This window comes from Panthera pardus, unplaced genomic scaffold (genome assembly GCF_024362965.1).
Source record: "Panthera pardus isolate Hobbes unplaced genomic scaffold, ASM2436296v1 HiC_scaffold_24, whole genome shotgun sequence".
NCBI classification, from domain to species: domain Eukaryota; kingdom Metazoa; phylum Chordata; class Mammalia; order Carnivora; family Felidae; genus Panthera; species Panthera pardus.
Window position 1 is genome coordinate 99,823,699 of NW_026526810.1, and position 21,860 is coordinate 99,845,558.

The window sequence follows — 21,860 nt, forward strand, 5'->3', positions numbered from 1 at the left end:
GGCTTTCCTGGCTCTTCTTAATCTCTTACTTAGTCCATTAATCTCCCATTGTGTAAGGTAGTTCTTTGATACGTTAGATAATTGGTTTTTCTCCCTTTTCCATTATCACTAGTCTAGTTCAGATTGTCATTATCTCTCAGTGATTATGACAGTAACCTTCTAACTCTTATTTCAGTTTTGGGTATCTTTTTCTTCCTGCCTAGTTCAGATCCTAGTACCCCAATCTTCATAAGTCATTGCATCTCTGTAGCCCACCAGATTGAGTACAAACCTCCTGAACAGCTCTGTTACTGGGTCTTAAATGCATTTCTGGCCTTATCACCCAATACTCTCTCTGCTCTACAGCACATCCTGTTTCAGCCTCTGTAAGTACTTACTACTACTAGACTGCTCATTTTCTCAGATGCATATTCTCTGTGCTACTTCAGGGCTTCTGCTTATGTTACTTCTTCCTCTGAGAAAGAATCTCTTTCTCCACCCATACATTAACTCATTTATGGACCTCAGTAACTCCACACATCAAAATATTAGTGTCCCATTTTACAGATGTAAGAACGAAGAGACTCAGAGAAGTTAGGTTGCTAGTAAGTAGAGGAATTTGAACATCAGTCTGTGTGGTCCCAGAATTCAGGACCCTCTACCTTCCTGCTCTTCACTATATCATGATGACTCCCCCCAAGCCTCCCTGTGTTTCCTCCTTCCTCCATATCAAAGTCATAGTTACCTGTCCCTATTCACAATCACTCTTTGTTTAGAACAACTACTGCCACGTACGTGTATATCTGTGTTTATACGCTTTCTATTTTATGTGTATATGTTCATCTCATTGCTCCTTTAAATATTAAGTTCCTTGAAAACAGAGGTGTGTTTGTTTTTTATTTCCTCCAAAGCATCTCTTTGAAAACATATTACTCTCCAGTTTAAAAAGCACCATCTATTTTGGGGCACCCGAGTGGCTCAGTTGGTTAAGCACCCAACTCTTGATCTAAGTTCAGGTCTTGATCTCAGGGTCATGAGTTCAGGCTCCACGTAGGGCTCCACACTGGGCGTGAAGCCTACTTAAAAATAAAAGACAGTATTCTATTTTAAGTACAGACTGATCTTTCACTGCAAGGCAGGACATGGAGCGTTCTTGAGAACGCTCAATCTTCGTACCCCTCGTCTGACTAGGGGCGCAGAAGACATTGGGAAAATGGAAGACTGACATGGAGCAAAGCATGGTCAGCATGTACAAATTCTGTCACTGACTACCACTGGCTTGCTGAGTAAGCCATTTCCCTACAACTACATTTTCTTATGAAAGAGGAATTTACAGGTGAAATGTTGATGAAACAGACAACATGTACAGAAGTGTAAGATTCTAGAAAACGTTACGGTATTGAGGAAAGGGTATTGGCTTTGGCACCAAAAAAAAAAGTGGGTACTCTTTTAGCTCTTCGAGCTCTGCCCCTTTGTGCTGTGTGATCTTGGGCAAGTCCATTAATATTTTTCAGCCTAGCTACCCTCTTAATTGTTATAAGGGTACACATGATACCCTTTCAATGATACATGTGAAAGCACCTTACAAAACAAACAAATGTTCAAGACCTTTGGATTATGGAAAAGTTCTCAAATTATATGTATATATATAGATATATATAGATATGTATACGTATATATGTATTTTCATGGTCATAATTTTAGAAGTTCTGCTGATTTCTAGTTTAATTAAAAGAAAAGATTGTCACTTTAAAGCAGATATTTAACTAATGTCTCTATGTTTCAAAGGCTAGGGAAAAGGCCAGAGATGGATTTGGTACTCAGAATCCAAAATTTGTTAAGATCCATTTGTGCAAAGAAAAATAGTTTTGCTGTTATTGACATCATAGTAGTCTATAATGTGATCCTTCTTATTTTTTTAATTTACAGACAAAGTGGCATCAGAATTACTGCAAGGTTATAGCAAGTACTTGCCACATGATGTTGTTGTCATGGCTGTGAAGCTATGCATACTATTTGCTGTGCTTTTGACAGTCCCTCTAATCCACTTCCCTGTAAGTACTCTTAAAGGTCTTGTTGCTTAATGTAGCAGCTCCCTGATATGGCAACGCTAATTCTTTGCAGACTGGAATGTTTGAATCACATCTAGTCTTGTATATCTTATTCATTTGTCAGGTAATTGATCAAAGACCTCATACTTGCATATGGCCCCATGAAGGCACAAAAATAACAGTGAACCACTAAGCTAATCTGTGCTTTTTGAGATTTAGTTTAGATTTACGCTCTCCCACAGCATTGTTTCCAATTTAGAGACTATGGTTCTTCTAAAGTTTGGGGTTTCCCCCCCTCCTTTAATTCTGTATTCTGTTTTCAAAAGAATGTGCATGAAGAAGCAAAAGTCAAGTCAGCAAAAATAAGCTCGTTCTGGTTTATTGTAGATTTATTTTCACATAGACATTCTAATTTAATCTTAGTCAAAATATTGTATTTGCTTGAGAATTATAATTAAGGGGCAGAACAGATCTTCATTCTGTATTTAGTTGCCATATGTAAGAATCTTAAGAATTTCTGAGAAAATGGAAACAGAGGCTTGAGGTATGAATGTTTCTGCATGAATGTCTTGAATCCCTCAACAGCAAGTTCCCGAAGAACTGGGCCTTCAAGATTTTTGGCCCACTTCCTGTGTAGACTGCACAGCCAGGAGGGCAGCGGTGGGGGGTAAACATTTGTGGGGTATGACTGCCTGCTGCTCGCCTTGGCAGTGGGAAGTGTCATGAACTAGTTTTCATATTTACATGCTGTGAAACAGATAATATAAAATAAAATAGTACATGGTGTTTCTTTCCCATAGCATGATTCTTTTTTCTTTTCAAACCTTTTGTTCTTTGTGAATTTAATGAAAATGATTCTCTGAGATTTCATCACACAGTGTTATTGTTGGTCATTTTGAAAATTATGCAACCTAAAGACATTGAATGTGAACATTTCTTCAAGAATTAAAGCAAAATAATTTTTATTAAGCTCACTCAGAAAGGTGTATTTCTTAGTTGATTTGTCCTAAACACTTTATAATAATCGTTTATACTGTATTTTTTTAAAAATCTAAATGGTGTAGGGAGCAAGGATGTCATGCTTACTATACTGTACCTGTGTTTCCCTAAGCAAGTATGTTGGCTTTGCTTAAATCTCTCTGCTTAAATCTGTTTCTTTTTCTGTTATACAGGCAAGAAGAGCTTTAATGATGATGTTTTTCTCCAATTTTCCATTCTCATGGACTCGCCATTCTTTGATCACTCTAGCACTCAATGTTACCATTGTTTTACTTGCAATATATGTTCCTGACATTAGGAATATATTTGGTGTGGTTGGTAAGTTTTCTATTTCAAAAAATCCATGTAACAGAATAGATCAAAATTGTCATCCGGTCCCGCATCTGAATCTGGCAATATCCTCTTTTTTTTTTTCTTGCTTCCCCTCCCACTTAAAGGTTCCAGTACATCAACGTGTTTGATTTTTATATTCCCAGGACTATTTTATCTTAAACTTAGCAGAGAGGATTTTCTCTCGTGGAAAAAACTTGGGGTAGGTTACCTTTTATTTCTTTTAATAATTCTATTTTAAGAAATAATTTGTCATTTTGTACTTGAGTAGTTTATCTACATCAAGAAAGTTCATGTATTTTGAACTATAACATACATTATTGAGGAAGGTGGAGGTTTAAAATACTCTAATTGTTCTTTATCTTTTTTTTCCCCACAGGCTTTTGTTTTGCTCATCTTTGGAATTTTGGTTGGGAATTTTAGTTTAGCACTAATCATTTTTAATTGGATTAGTAAATGAAACAAATATTTTCCCACTTCTTACAAAGAATAATTTACCTCTATATGCAAAAAGGAATAATTCTGTAAGGCACCTTTGATGAATCCTTTTTATATGGGTACATTTTTATAAACATTATTAACAGAAAAGCAGAACAAAATGGGAATAGGTAGCGGAAAGTGGGTTTATAGCAGTTTTAATTAAAATAAAATTCAAAATGTTCTTTGATATGTTAGGTCAACCTTTGTATTTTTTTAAAAATTAATAGACTTTAGTTTTTAGGGTAGATTTAATGTTTACAGAAACATTGAGCAGAAGGTACAGAGTTCTCATATATCCCCTGATCCCCAACACACCCATAGTTTCCCATATTGTTGAAATCTTGCATTCATGTGGTGCATTTGTTATACTTGATGAGCCAATATTGATACAGTACTTGTAAAACATTTTTTAAGTTTGTTGATTTTGAGAGAGAGTGAGAACATGAGCAAGGGAGGGGCAGAGAGAGAGAGAGAGAGAGAGAGAGAGAGAGAAAGAATATCAAGCAGGCTCCGCACTGGCAGCACAAAGCCTGACACGGGGCTGGAACTCACAAACCAGGAGATCATGACCTGAGCCAACATCAAGAGTCAGACACTTAACCGACTGAGCCACCTGGGTACCCCTTGATACAGTATTATTTACTAAAGTACATAGTTTGCCTGAGAGTTCACTGTTGATGCGAGCATTGGCAACCACTGATCTTTTGACTGACTTCATAAAAACTGTGAGCCTTTCCCTGTGAGCCTTTTCTAGAATGTCATATAGTTGGAATTATATATTATCTAACCTTTCAGGCTGGCTCTTTCACTTAAACAAAATGCGGTTAAGTTTCCTCCATGCATTTTCATATAGCTCATTTCTTTTTATTATTGAATAATATTCCACTGTATGGATGGGCCAGTTTGTGTTTTCATTCACCTGTTGAAGGACCTCTTCCTGGCTTTCAAAGTTATGAATAAAGTGTGTACAGGTTTTTGTGTGGATATAAGTTTCAGCTTTTTTGGTTAATACCAAAGAGCACAATTGCTGCATCATACGGTAAGAATATGTTTAGTCTTATAAGAAACTGCCAAACTGCCTTCCAAACTAGCTGTAATATATTACATTTCTGACAGCAGTGAATGAGAGTTCCTGTTGTTCCATATCCTCGCCAACATTTGGTGTTGTCAGTGGTTTGGATTTTTGCCATTCTAATGGGTGTGTACTTATATCTCATTGTTTCAATTTGCATTTCCCTAATGACATATGATGTGGAGCATCTTTTCATATGCTTATTTGCCATCTGTATATTTTCTTGGGTGAGGTTTGGATCTTTTGCCCATTTTTTAAATTGGTTTATTTTCTCACTGTTGGCTTTTAAGCATTCTTTGTATATTTTAGATACCAGTCCTTTATCAGATAATGTGTTTTGCAAAACTTCTCTCCCAATCGGTGACTTGCCTTCTCATTCTCTTAACAGTGTTTATCACAGGCAGAAGTTTTTAGTGTTATTAAATGTACAGAGTCAATCTTTCATTTGTTTTTTAAGAAATCAGTGTATTGGCTTTATATACAAAATTGAATCTTAGCTGTGGGTTAATGTTGTCAACATCAATCACTAATAACAAAACTGTGGGATTATTTCATTTGGTATTTTGCCCTGCCTCCCAATCTTCTCTAAGAAACTTTTGTGATTTTCCTTTGTTCATTATGACATAGAGCTGTGATGATTGACTGTGGATTTGGAAGTTCTCTGAGCTTTCTCTTTTGTCACTTAAACACGTGACTTTCTAGTTGGCAAACACAGACAAATAGTGACGATTTATATCAAGTTTTGTGCAGAGGTTATAAATCATTGTTTCCCATTGATGTGGCTTACTTTTGGTTGGAAAGCAGAAGCTAGATCTCTTCTCCCCATGAGTGCTCTTTGTGAAAGGCACCTTGTTAGCAGCCTACCAAAGCCAGGGTGTATCAGTGAAAATGTAATGCTACCCCTGTGCACATGTAAAGTAGGGGATTGCATGCAAAGCACCAATTTGCATGAATGGAAATACACACTTTTGCAGGTGCCCCTTTGCTTCCTACTTAGGAAATGGGCAGAAAAATTGACAACTGAGCTTCCCTTTTGAGTTAAGATATTTCTTTGGCAACTTTGGATCAGCATAGTATAATGGAAAAAGTCCAAGTTTGAGGGTTAGGAAGACTTAGATTCAAATCTCAGTGAGTTTAGACAAAGTACTTAACCTCTCCAAGCCTCCACTTTCATATAGGTATTAAATGGAGTTAATACCAATTATACAGGGTTGTGTTGAGAGGATTAAATGACCCTGTATAAATTAGGTGCAGACCAAAACAGGCTCTTAGATCAGATATTTATCCCCTTTTCCCCATCCCTTCATCTGGACCAGTAAAATAAGTTTGCTTTCAATCAGAGACAGGGAATTTCTTCGTCTTCCATCTTGTACAACTAATATGTTTAGAATCTTTCTCTAGCCTTCATTCACAGGGGAACTGGCCCCATGTGCACTCTTTTTCATGTTTTGCCACAGTTCTGCCCCAGCTGTGCTCTCCTACTAATGTCTTCCTGAAGCTGGGCACTTAGCATGGTCCCAGGGGCACAGCCAGGCATGGCTTCCCCTGTGGCTTCAGGTCAGCCAGAGCCTATCAATCTGATAAGCTAATTCTTGTACCCTCTTTTTCTGTTTATGAAATTATAGATCCAAACACAAATAGGTGTTCAGCTGCTTACATAAATCTAATTCCAGTAATACCAAAATAACACTAAATCTGCAACAGATGCAAGGATGCCCTGTGGGGCAAATGTTAAATGTGATGACAGCTGGGCATCAGTTAATACATTTGTCACCTGCTCATGGGATAGGATCATGAGAGGTTTGGCAAAGGGACAAGTAACATATTGAACATAAAACTTAGTTAATGTCAAGAGATAATATTTGTGGAAGTGTTTTTCTTTTATTTTACTTCAATATTCTGCCTTATCTGGTTGCCTCTTCGGGATCACAGCTTTCTCTATGAGTGTGGAGGAAGCTAATAAGATGGCAGGTAAGAGCAGTGTCCCCTTCACTAGGATTACCAAAAACCCTTGTTCAAGTACTCCGCAACATTTTTCCTGGGAAATATAGGCCTTCGCATTATGGGCTTAACGTTCATAATTTATTAGGTAAGAACTATTTAAAATAAAACTAAGTAAAGTACAAAATATATACTTTTCTAACACTTGGAGACTTGTTTGCTAAATTAAAAAACGAAGTGCTGAGAATATAAATTACTTTCGTATGTTGAAGGTGAATGTTTAAATTGTACCCTTTTTTTTAACGGAATGTTTACTCATGAGCTTAGCATTTAAATGGTTAAAACAAGCCTTTGAAGTTAACACTCCATTAAGATGAATGGGGGTAATTCACACCTCTGCTGGTGCTGTATTATTTCAGTCTGGCTGCGGAGAAAACAAGACAGGAGTAGGTTGATTTACTGTGTGAAGGCCCTTTAAACACCCAAGGCCTGGAAATCTTTGTGGGTTTTTTTGCCTTTCCATCTAGAAGCAGAATCTGAAATTCAGCACAATCTGGGTATAGACCTGGTCTTGAAAGTACCATACATTCTCTACTGTGGCAATTCCTAACTCGCATTTGATGGGTAGCTTGTTACCAGATCAGCCCAACCTCTCTGGCTTTGTTTGTTCCTTTGTTCCTTCTCCCGTGACACCTTTTAAATTTAAGTTTAGTACCTTGGTAAATTCACCAATGGAAAAGCAGAAGCATACCATCCATTTTCAGGTAAACTTTACACATGCCTTTAAATGGTTATCAGCTAATCACGGGCCTTCTTGTGCTTCTAAAAACATTTTTACCTTTGCAAAATCTCATCTTCTTTATTTGCCTGTATATAAACCTGTAAGACCGTTTTTCTTCTCCCCCGTTTGGGGGGTGATCTCTGATGTGAGCAGAGATTAGCTAGGAAAGATTCATTTCTTTCTCCATGTGACCTTTGGCACCAGTACTCTTCTGTATTTGAAATGTGTACCCCCCCATCCCCCGCCATTTGTGGAAGTGCTATAGCCATCTGACTGAAACATTTTAGAGCCTAGGAATAAGGTTATGTGGGCACAAATGAAATGGCGAGCACTGTATGAGATGTTAATGAATTTGGAAGATCTCTTTTTAAGGTAAACGGATTTTTCTCTTCTCCATTCTTGCCCTGTGTATTTGCCGGATCAGGTTACTAGATACTAGTCTGTGGGTAGCTGGGTGTGGGGTCTCTCGCGCTGACAGTGCCAGTAGAATATATAGAGATGGAAAATAGATGCTAGAAACAAAAGGACTCGAACAGTTAATTTTAACCTGATTTTCTTCTTGGCATGTTGACAGTACTCTCTCTGACTTTATTAGAATTAGCCCTATTGAAAAAAGACTTTGTTTCCTGCTAATTACTTTGCCTAAAACTTAGGTGTCATAATTTTTGGTCTTAGAACTTCTCAGAACCTGATATAGTACTGAAACAATTGTTTTTCTAATTTAAGCACACAATTTGTTCATTTTTCTACATTATCCTCCTATAGTCTTCCCTTAATGAAGAGGGAAAAATAAGAAAACAAAATTTTGGTGAAGGATGAGTAAAGATATTGTGGATATGGCTTCCTCATTACAATCACTCTTCCTGAACAATCTGATCTATGTTTTTACTATCATGATCCACTGTCCTAGTTTGTGAGGCTGTCCATCAAGATGAGCACTTACGAGGAGCAGGAAGACTCATCTTGCCTGGTGGCCAGGGGGACAAGTTTTTTCGCCTGTGGGACAAAGGAAAGGGGCAGAGAGGGAAATTGAGTTGCCAGGGGAAAAAAAGACAAGTGGATGAAAAGGCATTGTCATATGGGATGGTATAAAGAAACAAGACCTCCAGAGAAATGTTTCTCACTGTTTGAATTTGTGTGTGTTTTGTCTTCTACTGATCAGTGGATCAATGCACAACACAGGCAAAGGGGCTGGCTAATTCACTGAGTAAGTGTTTACTGAGCACATAATACATACTAAGAGTTGCACTAGTCCTAAAGTTGTGAAGTTAAATAAGACCCCTGAATTTCTTGCCTGAAAAAAGCTCAAATAAAACTTGGAATTTTCTGATTGAACCTTTTCAAGATGGCCCTGGTAATGCAACTGCTTAACGCAAAGGAAAACATAGATTAAGTCCTAGCCTCAGCAATTAGACAATAAAATGAAATAAAAGGCATCTAAATTGGCAAAGAAGATGTCAAACTTGCACTTTCCGCAGATGATGTGGTACTCTCTCTACATGGAAAACCCAAAAGACCACCAAAAAACTGCTAGAACTAATACATGAATTCAGAACAGTTGCAGGATATAAAATCATTGAACAGAAATCAGTCGCGTTTCTATACAGTAACGAAACAACAGAGATATCAAGGAATCGATCCCATTTAAATTGCACCAAGAACCATAAAATACCTAGGAATAAACCTAACCAAAGAGGTAAAAGATCTGTATGCTGAAAACTATAGAAAGCTAATGAAAGAAATTGAAGAAGACACAAAGAAATGGAAAAACATTCCATGCTTATGGATTGGAAGAACAGATATTGTTAAAATGTTGATACTATCCAAAGCAACCTATACAAATGCAATCTCAATAAAAATATTACCAGTATTCTTCACAGAGCTAGAACAAACAATCCTAAAATTTGCATGGAACCACAGAAGACGCCGAATAACCAAAGTAAGGTTGAAAAGAAAACCAAACTGGAGGCATTGCAATCCCAGACTTTAGCCTATACTACAAAGCTGTAGTCATCAAGACAGTATGGTATTGGCACAAAAACAGACACAGAGACCAATGGAATAGAATAGAGAACACAGAAATGGACCTACAAATGTATGGCCAACTGATCTTCGACAAAGCAGTAAAGAGTATCCAATGGAAAAATGACAGTCTCTTTGGCAAGTGGCGCTGGGAGAACTGGACAGCAACATACTGAAGAATGAAATTGGACCACTTTCTTACACCATACACAAAAATAAATTCAAAATGGAGGAAAGACCTAAATGTGAGACAGGAAACCATCAAAATCCTAGAGGACAAAATGGGCAACAACCTCTTTGACCTCAGCCGCAGCAACTTCTTACTTGACACGTCTCCAAAGGCAAGGGAAATAAAAGCAAAAATGAACTGTTGGGATCCCATCAAGATTAAGAGCTTCTGCACAGCAAAGGAAACAATCAACAAAACTAAAAGGCAAACAACAGAATGGGAGAAGATATTTGCAAATGACATAAAGGGTTAGTATCCAAAGTCTTTAGAGAACTTAGCAAACTCAACTCCCAAAAAACAAATAATACAGTGAAGAAATGGGCAGAAGACATGAATAGACACTTCTCTAAAGAAGACATCCATATGGCCAATAGGCACATGAAAAGATGCTCAATGTCACTCCTCATCAGGGAAATACAAATCAAAACCACATTGAGATACCATCTCAGACTGGTCAGAGTGGCTAAAAGTAACAACTCAGGAAACAACAGATGTTGGTGAGGTTGTGGAGAAAGGGGAACCCTCTTGCACTGTTGGTGGGAATGCAAACTGGTATAGCCACTCTGGAAAACATAGTGGAGGTTCCTCAAAAAAATTAAAAACAGAATTACCCTATGTCCCAACAATAGCACTACTAGAAATTTATCCAAAGGATATAGGAGTGCTGATTCGTAGGGGCACATGTACCCAATGTTTATAGCAGTGCTATCAAGAATAGTCAAAAAGAGCCCAAATGTCCATCACCTGATGAATGGATAAAGAAGATGTAATGTGTATGTGTACACACACACACACACACACACACACACACACACACACACACAGGAATACTATTCGATGAAAAAGAATGAAATCTTGCCATTTGCAACAACATGGATGGAACTAGAGGGTATTATGCTAAGTGAAATAAGTCAGTCAGAAAGAAAGATATCCTGTGTTTTCACTCGTATGTGGAACTTGAGAAACTTAGCAGAAGACCATAGGGGAAGGGAAGGAAAAATAAGTTACAAACAGAGAAGCAAACCACAAGAGACTCGTAATTACAGAGAACAAATTGAGGGTTGTTGAGGGTGGGGGTAGGGGGTTTGGGAGCAGGGAAGATGGGTGATGGGCATTGAGGAGGGCACTTGTTGGGATGAGCACTGGGTGTTTTAATTGGAGAATCACGGGAATCTACTCCTGAAGCCAAAACTACGCTGTGTACGCTGTATGTTAGCTAACCTGACAATAAATTATTTAAAAAAAAAAGAAAAGGAAAACATAGATCTATATCTATAGTTTCATATATTTATGGAGAGAGAGACTTTTTTTTTAAAAATAAAGATTCTGAAGTCCTATTTACTTGTGTTCAAATCCCAGCTCTACCTCTTTTGTCTAATTTTGGACAAGTTTTCTTTAATCTCTGAAGACTTTCATGTTTGAAGACTATGTTTTCTCGCAACCAGGGGAAATACACCTTATTTCCCCAAGTTAGATAACACGATATTTGGGGAAAGTTTGAGTATGCTGTTAAGCACTGAATTGAATATAAATAGTTTTATTACTTGACTGTTCCTCAAATCTCATATCTCTTCTCCCTTTTCTACTTCAGCCATCTAGTCAGCAGCCTGATCAGAAAATAGTGTTCTAGAAATAATCCTGATCAATGTAGTTTATTTTCACTACTGATGTATTCTTCCCTAGAAAAATAAGTTCTAGTTTTGTAATAATGTCAATTCCTCTGATTTTACATCAGCTTTTTCACAATGACTTTACACTTTAGGCTTGTAAAGTACATCATCAGTAAAAGCCCCAGGTCTCTTTTAGGTGAACTGCCAGATTTCTAGGTCTTTTACTATTTATTTTTTTTAATATGAAGAAATATATGTTATACACACACACTTGTTATCTATTTTTTATCTATCTAAATTTTGTCTTGTTAACTTTAGTACATTCTTCCAGCCATTGAGATCTTTTTTTAAGTTTTGATTCCAGTGTATCATTGTTCCCTGTTTTTGACATCCTGCGTTATCCTGCCATTTCTTTATCCCATTCATAGATAAAGATGTTCTGTAAGACAAAACTAACTACAGAGCCCTGCAGCCCACCACTAGAGGCTTTTCTTCCAAGTTGTTACTAGTCCCCTTCTTGGAAAAAGTTGCCATAGTCCTGTAGTGTCCTCTAACATGCATTTCTTCAGTCCTGAAAGTGTCTCCAAGTCAGTAGGTATAACCTAAATTCTCACCTGTTTCCCATGTGTCCAGTTGTCCTGGGACGTTTCTGCTTAGATGCTGCCCAGTTACCTAAAGTCGACATATTCAAATCTATTCCCCTCCACAGTTTTCCCCTGTCAGCGCACCTCATGCTCTAATCTATCCTTCCAATCAGTTTTCTTGCTTTCATTCCTGCAACCTGCAGTCTGTTTTCACACTGCAAAAGTGGTTGTTCAAAAATGTAAATCAGATCACGTCACTACTCTGCTTAATTTCCTCCAAGGCCTCCCATGTCATTGAGAATGAAATCTGTGCCATGGCCCACATGGCTCTATTTGGTTTGTACCTACGTATTTCTCTGACCTCATCTCCCATCAGTCTTTGACTCTTCTCCGTTGTACAGATTTCCGTGCCTTGAACATGTCCCTGCGTGCTTACTGCTTTTCCTAGAGAGAACATCTCTCTTTGAAGACTCAGCTCCTCATCACTCAAGCCTCAGCTCAAGTATCACCAGCTCAGAGACGTCTCCCCCCACCACTTGATGTACACAAGCAGCCTGATAGCGGTCATGCTTGATAGCTTCAGACCCAGTTGTACAGGCCATCCCTGGAAGTCTTGTTTGTTGTCTGTGTCCACTAAACCACAAGTTTCTGAAGAACTGGGACTGGTCTGTTTTGCTCATCACTAAATCTTCAAGCTCAGTATGGTACCTGGTACTTGGGAGGGACTTAATAAATATCTGTTGAATGAATGCATAAATCTAACAGACTGTGTATATCTTTTCACTCTTTACCCCCGATCTGTCAGCACATCAGTTCTTCCTTGGACCCGTCTCCTAAGTGTGCTTTTATCCTGTCTCCAGCCTCCTGCCAGCTCCTGAATCTTAGCCTTCATCTCTTTGTGCCTGGATTGTGACAGTTATGTTCAACCCATGCTGCTCTTTAAAATCACTTGGGGAGCTTTCAAAATGGCAATGATCAGGCTCCACCCCAAACCAATTAAATCAGAATCTCTGGCAGTGGAGACCTAGGCACAAATATATATTTTTAAAGCTTCCCAGATGATTGCAATGGGCAACCCCTGGATCGCTGCGTTAGCCTTCTGACAGTTGTCTGTCTTTTGGTTTATTTTGTCTCTTTTGTCTGCTGATCTTGGAATCCTGCTTTCATAATATGACTTCCCTGCTCAAGAGCCTACAGTGGCTCCTTGCTGCCCACCACATGAATTCCACATTTCCGTGCATCATCTACTAAACTATTTCATCCTTTTCTCTTGTACCTACATTCTGCAGTATGCTGAAACTGTCTTACTGGCACTCGATTTACCTTTCATTACCCTGCTTCTCCATTTTTACTTCCCATGTCCTCTCCCCACTCCAGCCTCTACGTACACACCTGGACTGTCCTTACTGCTCTCCTCTACCTATCCAAACACTTCCCATTTCTCAAGGCCCAGCTCACGTTCCGCCTTGTAAATACTGCATTCTCTACTCCAACTTGTCTCTTGTTATCTAGATAATTATTCTGGTATGTGTCATTAGTACCATATAATATATTTCCTACTTTTTTATAAATCTCTTTATGTTCTATTTTTTGATTGGTAATATTAAAATTTAATTGGTACAAATTCAAAATTTACAAAATTGCCTCCCTGCAATGTCTGTCCCAAGCATCCAGTTTTCCTCATTGGAATCAACCACTCTTACGACTTTCTGTATCTTTGCAAATATATGTTAAGCCTAGTTAACTATGTATATAGAACGAACATACACACACACAAATGTTGGCATACTATGCGCAATCCTCTACATCTTGACTTCTTTTTACTTAGAGATATTTAAAGATATGTGTAAACACATCATTTCAATTGTAAAAAAAAACAAAACAAAACACGGAACATGTAATCTGCCCTCTTAATAAACCTTTAAGTATACAATACTATTGTTAATTATATGTATATTGTTATACATACAGTAGAACTCTAGAACTTTTTCATCTTGCATGACTAAAACTCTATGCCCATTGAACAAAACTCCTCATTTTCCCCTCCCCCCATCCCTGGCTACCATCATTTTACTTTCTGCTTATATCAGTTTGACTGCTTTAGTGGAATCATGCAGTATTTGTCCTTTGTGACTGGCTGTTTCACTTAGCATAGTGTCTTTAAGTTTCATGCATGTCGTAGCATATGGCAGGATTTCCTTCTTTATTAGGGCTGCATAATACTGCAATGTATTACCACAATTGTATATGCCACAAGTTCTTTATCCATTCATCCATCTGTGGACACTTAAATTGTTTCTCTCTGTTGGCTATTGTGGATAATGCTGTCATAGACATGCTAGTACAAATATCTCATTCAGTTATTTTGGATAAATACAAAGAAGTGCAATTGCTGGATCAAAGGGTAGTTCTACTTGTAATGTTTTGAGGGACCTCCATACTGTTTTCCATAATAGCTGTACCATGTTACATTCCCACCAGTGCACAAGGGTCCCAATTTCTCCACAGCTTCACTAGCATTTGTTGTTTTCTGATGTTTTTTTTTGTAATGACCATCCTAACAGATGTGAGGTTATATCTCATTATGGCTTTGATTTGCATTTCCTTAATGGTGATGTCGAGCATCTTTTCATATACCCACTGGCCATTGGAGAAATGTCTATTCAAGTCCTTTGTCCATTTTTAAATAGAGTTATTTGCTTTTTTGGTTATTAAGTTGTAGGAGTTCTTACATATTTTGGATATTAACTCCTTATCAGATAAGAGATGGTTTGTAAATATTTTCTCCCATTCCATAGGTTGACTTTTTACTGTCTTGATTGTTTCCTTTCTTGCACAGAAGCTTTTAAGTTTGATGTAGTCCCACTTGTTTATTTTTTGCTTCAACCTTATGTTTTGGAGATATACTGTGTCAAAAGCAGCCTAACTCTATTTAACAACTACATAGTATTTCGTTAATGCATGTACCATAATTTAACCAGTTTCCTATGCATATTTAGTTTTTTTTTTTTAATTTTGCTGTTTTACATAATGCTTCAGTTATTATCTTTATACATACATCATGTGGCACACATATAAACATCTATAGGATAAATTCATACCCATTTAATTGGAATCCTGAGGCAAAGGGTATGCACATTTCTAATTTTGGTAGGTATTACTAAATTGCTCTCCATTAAAGGTTTTACCAACTTACACTTTCACCAACGATGTAATAACTGCTCTTTAAATTTTGTGGTGTTATTTGCTTTTCACTGCTTTTAAGCACCTACTTTCCCCAACTCGGTTGTAATTAACCCCCAAAGAGAAACCATGTTCTGCACATACTATATTGGCGTGTACACACTCCTAATACCAGAAGTTCACTTAACTGGCACTCAGTAAATATTTGTTAAATCTTACTTCATTGTGTGTTTAGGGAGTTTCCTTATGGCTTTAATGAATGCCATGAGAAAGTTGTGTCCTTTACGTGTGTGCTATTCCCAGGAGAGGAGGTGACCTGTGTGTGTGATGTTCTGAGAAGAGATGCCGTCCACTGCTACTGCTCTTCCAGGATTTTGTTATCATTGTTTAGGTCAACCAGTCCTTGGATCTATTATGAGGTTTGTTTAGTTTGAACAATTCAGTATAAGGACCGCAGCTGATGCCAAACATGTGTCCAGTACCTTTCATATCCTAAAACATCATAGATAATACATTTTTATACCATTTAGTATAAATTATCTAAATAAAAAGCTCTACTCCATGAGTTTTCCCCAACTTTTTATTATCTAAAATTTCAAGCATACATCTAAATTGGAATAATATGCCCATATACCCACCACTGAAATTTAACATGTGGTTCATATTTGTTTTGCTACCCACATATGTATTTATATATATGTAGCAAAACAAATATGAATAAATGTTATATTTATATAATGTATAAAAATACATATAAAAAAGTATTTGCTGAATGATTTGCAAGTGAGTTGCTGATATTCCATTGAGTGGTAAATAAAGCTGAAAATTAGTTTTAAAAATACCACCTTCTGTGAAAAAATCTATTTTAAATGTTTCACAACCTTTCTCTCTGCCCCCCCCCCCCCCACCAAATTATAGTTCCTTCTCCAAAAGGATAAGTAGCTGCTTGATGGCATCTTTTCCTCAAATGCCAAAAGACTTCTATCCCTGTAAGAACAAGGTTTAAGGGAGGGGGAGCAACTGGCACCCTAAATCTCTCTTAGGGGGCGCCTGGCTGGCTCAGTCGGTAGAGCATGCAACTATTAATCTCAGGGTTGTAGGTTCAAGCCCCACGTTGGGTGTAGAGGTTACTTTAAAAAATACAATCTTAAAAAAAAATTTCTCTTAGGGAAGAATCTTTCATGTCTTTGTGTGGGAAACTATCTTGATAAGTCATTGGGGATGAAAGGTGAGACCCTATATGGTTTCACAACAGTTTACTAAATGCCTGTGAATTGTATAATTTAAAATGGTTCATTTTATATGATGTGAATTTTACCTCTGTTTTTTTTTTTTTTTTTTTTTTTTTTTTTTTTTTTTTTTTAAGAAGGTGAGACCTTATGAGAATGGGTTGGCAGGAGAAGAGGAAGTTGAAGAAATATTTAAAGTACTCTTTGTAAAAGAGAACGTGGATTTGGGAGTTGAGAAGCAGAAGGAAAGAGGCAGCCGGTGCTAAGCCAGTGGTGGGAGTCTGGAGCCTGTGAGTAAAAGTGGCTGAAGGGTGTTTTAAGAACAGAAACGTCTAATATTCGGTTTTAACTTGCCTGCCTCTGTCTCCTGAAACCAATAAAAGCTATACACAGAAATGCCTTGTGTGAGCATGTGTGTAAACCTTTCCCTGGAGCCACATGGGGCAGAACAGGAATAGCGTATGTGCTAGCCAGGCGAGCCAGAAAGCTCAGAAAAGTAGACTTCAAAACCAGAGATGACCAGAAAAAACGTAAGCCCCTGCTTCCTCTCAGAGATGGTTGTGAGACCGTCCCCACATGAAGATGTGATGGACCCAACCTTGCTTGGCCCTTACAGTGAGACAAGTTAGGTTGCCCCCTCAGTAGCACTCTAATGTCCTCTTATTGATCCAAGGTCTGTCTTGACTAGTCTGCAATTGGGCCTGTAGAGAAATGCCTGTCTTCTGTTATTTTTTTAAATGTTTGTTTATTTTGAGAGAGAGAGCACGAGTGGAGGAGAGGCAGAGAGAGAGAGACAGAATCCCAAGCAGGCTGTCAGTGGAGAGCCGGACACAGGGCTCAATCTCATGAACCGTGAGATCATGACCTGAGCCAAAGTTGACTTAACCAATCGACTGACCCACCCAGGCACCCTGGAAATAGCTCTTTTTTAAAGACAAAAGATCAGACCTTGAAAAAAGTAGATCTTGAGGGCCGGGGACAGCTCTGTGCTTTTCCCTTTAAAGGCATCTCCTTAGGTTCTCTAGAACCAAGGTTGGTAGTTCAGAGACTGGACTCCCAGAACTTCTAGCAAGCTAAGGTGCTTTGTGTTTGGGATCAGAACCCTTTGACCCTACTTCTAGTTAGATGGTAAAAGTAGGAATCAAAGGGAGTGGGGCCTCTAGGGCAGGGCACCTCCATGAGGAAAGAATGAAGACCATTTTTGTAGTTCCCTGGTTCTCTTACTCAGTTCTCTGTTTATATCTGAGAGACCTTGATATTTTAAATGAATGGGAGGTTATCAGAGTCATAAAATAATGTAACAATCATGAGCAAGCCCTTGTATGTATGGACCAGGCATCAGGCTGAGCACATTATCTTGTGTCCTCTGTAGTAGATATAGTTATATTCCCCCATTAACTACATTAGAAATTAAAGTTCAGGAGTGCCTGGGTGGCTCAGTCAGTTAAGCATCTGATTCTTGATTTCTACTCTGGTCACGATCTCACAGTTTGTGAGTTTGAGCTCTGTGTCAGGCTCTGCACTGACAGTGCAGAACCTGCTTGGGATTCTCTTTCTCTCTCTCTCTCTCCCTCCCCTGTGCTTGCTGTCGCTCTCTCTCTCTCTCTCTCTCTCTCTCTCTCTCTCTCTCAAAATAATCTTTAAAGAAAAGTAAAAAAAAAAAAAAGTTACGAAGTTAAAGCACTGGCCGAAGATCACACATCTCAAATGTAAACTTAAGTACATCAAGCTGTTAGAGTTTTGTTTTTTATTTTGTTTTGTTTTGTTTTGTTTTTGTATAAAAACATTCTCATAGTAGATACATAGTAAACACCAACTGTATAGAAGGCTGCTTTATTCATTTAAATTTGTACCTAAGTCTAAGTCTGTTCTGTCACACCAGCCAGACAGCATTTGGGTTCACTCTTTGTCCTCTGAGTCATGGTCTATTGCCACAGCATTATTCCTTTTTGTTAAGTATTTCAGAGGAAATTCCCTGCATAGGTATATGGACTTTTGGTAGAGCAATAATGTTTTCCAATATTTGTCAGCCAGACTTTGAGAAAACGTGGATCCCTTGAAAAACAGTGTTAGAAATCCAATTCTGCATTCTGACTCTCTACAGATATAATTTTTAAAAATCCAAATAAGCTCAGACCATAACATTATGATTTAGTGTTTTCCAGACTTTGGATTTCTTTTGGATCCTTAGACCTTCAAAATAAATTTTGGGGAAAGTCATGACATTGCCAACTTTTTATTTTGCAAATTGATCAAGGGCATTAAGAAAAAAACTTGCCACTGTCCTTTAATATAAAAAAAGTAAGGAAGATCATGAAATTACTATATAAATATAGTAAAGATACAGTTCCTTTTTTTTTAAGTTTATTTTGAGAGACAGTGTGCTAGCAGGGGAGGGGCAGAGAGAGAGAATCCCAAGCTGGCGCTGCACTCAGCTTGGAGCCTGATGTGGGGCTCAAACCCACAAACCAAACCAACCCATCAGATCATGACCTGAGCTGAAATCAAGAGTTGGATGCTTAACTGACTGAGCCACCCAGGCGCCCCAGAAATACAGTTCTTTAAATCCAATAGGTCTATATTTGTTTAAAACTTGCCATATATTCCTTTTTTAAATTTTTTTTTAAGTTGGCTTTCTTCCCAGTAATTGCTGATCCTAAACTCTGGAAGGGAAAAATATCTAAGTAATCAATTCCTGGTTTACAAATTCACACAATTTTGCCAACATTTCAGCATTTAGGAAAAATAACATTTCTCCTATAAAACTTCATAGGTTTATATGTTATATCGAGAGTTAATCAGTAATGATTATACCATGATAATATTTGCATTTCACAGGGAAGCAAAATACTTGGATACTCCCCATGTCTCTGTCTAAGATTTGTCATTCATTTGCATTCAAATAAATTCTTTGCTTTCACTCATCCAGAATAGTTCTCAACCTATTAGCTAAACCAGACTAAATAAATAGAGTTGCATTCATGCATTTTAATGTCAATGTAAAAATGGTTTTCCCAGATTTTTTTCTTTTCAATCAAATCCCCTTCCCCAAATGTCTAATCATTCCCAGACTCAGTTACTTAAACTTTTCACAATGTTGTCACTTCTATAGTAAAACAAAGAGAAATTTGCTTTCAGTAAGTCAGAGAGCCATACTCTAGCAACTTAGAACTTTATTCTGACAAGAAAGTTTTTAAACTCCATCTCCAACCTCATTTGTGACTGGATGATCTTGTCTGTCACATAGGTACATGGCATTTTTCTCTATCCATAGTAATTGTTCTTTAGTTGGTGAATCACTCCTGGAATTTACAATCCAATAGAGGCAAACTGTATGCAATAACTAGGATTACAATTCGTGAAGGACAGGGTTTGGCCATAGTGCATGCCATGTGCACACGAGACTACAGTGGGCACTGATTAGAAGAATGACATAGCTTGGTGAGTAATAGGAACATTAAAACCTCTGCTAGACAAATTCATAGGGATGAAGGCTCGTTGCCTTCTGGATGAATGGGAAGGATTTTGTGGAGGAAGTTAACAGCGGAGTAAAATTGCAGGAAAACCAAAGTAGGGATGAAAATGGGAGGAAGGCATTTCCACTTGGAAAGAAAATAAATGTGCAAGAAAATGAAAGGTATATTTTGAAATGACAAAAATTTTTCCAGGAGTAAAGATGTAATGAACAGTTTGAGAAATAAAGCTGAAGGGTAGGATCCTGGTTGTAGAGAATTCTGGAAGCCAGGCTGAGTTTAGAACTTTAAATCAAACAAAAGTTAAGGTCTTGGTTGAAGGCCTTTGAATAAGGCATGTTCAAAAATGGTGATAGATATTAATTGCCTCTCTGCATTGACTATCACCATCATCATCTTCCAAAAGCTATATGAAAAGAAGCACTTTCAACCTTCAAGAGCTGGTCATCTCAATATTCACACTTAATTTATTCCAAAGTTTCAGCTCTAGGGGGCATGAGGAACTTTTTCTGGAGTTGTGGGAAATAACTCATGCCTCAAATCCTATTAAGACCCCCGGCATCTTACGGAGCTCCCCATGAGTTCCTGCCTCCATACTTTTGCACAAGCCATTCATGCTGTTCTCTTTCCAGAGTTTTCCAAAACTCCAAAGTTTCTGCTCTTCCTCAAAACCTAACTCAATACTTTCCTCTTCTGGAAGGACTTCTTTTTTTTTTTTTTTTTTTCAACGTTTATTTATTTTTGGGACAGAGAGAGACAGAGCATGAACGGGGGAGAGACAGAGAGAGAGGGAGACACAGAATCGGAAACAGGCTCCAGGCTCTGAGCCATCAGCCCAGAGCCTGACACGGGGCTCGAACTCACGGACCATGAGATTGTGACCTGGCTGAAGTTGGACGCTTAACTGACTGCGCCACCCAGGCGCCCCTGGAAGGACTTCTAAGATTGACTTCATGAAACTATTTGCTCCATTATTCAGGAAATCCATTCTTAACGTCTTGACGCTACATTTAGTTTCTTTAAATTAAATGAAATATACAAATTCATGTATATTTACATCTAACCACTCTGTAATAGCCTTTAGGAAAGATACTATGTCTAACAGCCCCTTTATATCCTCTGTCTGGGACCTGCCTCTCATCCCCACCCCACCACACCCAACTTCACAGAACAGTGCAGTGCACTTGGTGAGCATTGACTTTGCCCTGAACAGCACAGGAATTCTTCAGAGCTGAAGACCTATAGGATCTGTGGAGTGTGGGTTTTCACCTCCCTTGGGCGTCGGCTTCTTTTCACCAGCATGTATAGATCTTCTAGAAGAGTACCCACCAAGACAGAATTACTTCATAAGCCTTCTTTCTATCTTCAATGTTTCCAGTTTCTATGGACCTCTAGTTTCTAGTGATGATGGGTATGTAGAGCATGCTGTTAATAACCTGGAAATGGGCACCACAAACAGGAAGCATTAAAAAAATAATAATAGGGGCACCTGGGTGGCTCAGTCGGTTGAGCGTACGACTTCGGCTCAGGTCATGATCTCGCGGTTCGTGGGGTCGAGCCCCGCATCAGGCCCTGTGCTGACAGCTCAGAGCCTGCTTTAGATACTGTGTCTCCCCCTCTCTCTGCCCCTCCCCTATTCATGCTCTGTCTCTGTCTCAAAAATAAATAAAAACATTTAAAAAAAATAATAATAAAAACAAGGTGCACCTGGATGGCTCAGTCTGTTAAGCGTCCAACTTCAGCTCAGGTCATAATCAAGTGGGATCAAGTTTGTGAGTCTGAGCCCCACATTGGGCTCTCCACTCTCAGCACAGAGCCTGCTTCGGACCCTCTGTCTCCCTCTCTCTGCTCCTCCCCAGCTCCCACTCTCACTCTCTGTCAAAAATAAACATTAAAA

The 21,860-nt window shown here is 38.3% G+C and overlaps 1 protein-coding gene and 1 non-coding gene across 7 annotated transcripts in view; both read left to right on the top strand.

Annotated features, from left to right (window-relative positions):
- The window catches only part of SLC38A6 (solute carrier family 38 member 6), a 74,511-nt gene extending 57,625 nt beyond the window's left edge, over positions 1 to 16,886 (top strand). For 4 of the 6 annotated variants that reach the window (XM_019451619.2, XM_019451615.2, XM_019451622.2 and 1 more), the window contains 4 exons: positions 1,909 to 2,033; positions 3,203 to 3,347; positions 3,467 to 3,561; positions 16,628 to 16,886. In XM_019451619.2, coding sequence (XP_019307164.1) covers positions 1,909 to 2,033; positions 3,203 to 3,347; positions 3,467 to 3,561; positions 16,628 to 16,756 — 494 coding nt within the window. In that variant the 3' untranslated portion in view covers positions 16,757 to 16,886. Of the gene's footprint in view, positions 1 to 1,908; positions 2,034 to 3,202; positions 3,348 to 3,466; positions 3,562 to 3,738; positions 12,828 to 16,627 lie in introns of those variants that run through there. The other 2 variants (XM_019451617.2, XM_019451618.2) reach the window with 2 other exon arrangements.
- On the top strand, positions 16,310 to 16,382 carry TRNAN-AUU (transfer RNA asparagine (anticodon AUU)). The gene has a single exon. It is a non-coding gene; the product is annotated as a tRNA-Asn (tRNA).
- Positions 16,887 to 21,860: the final 4,974 nt, after the last annotated feature.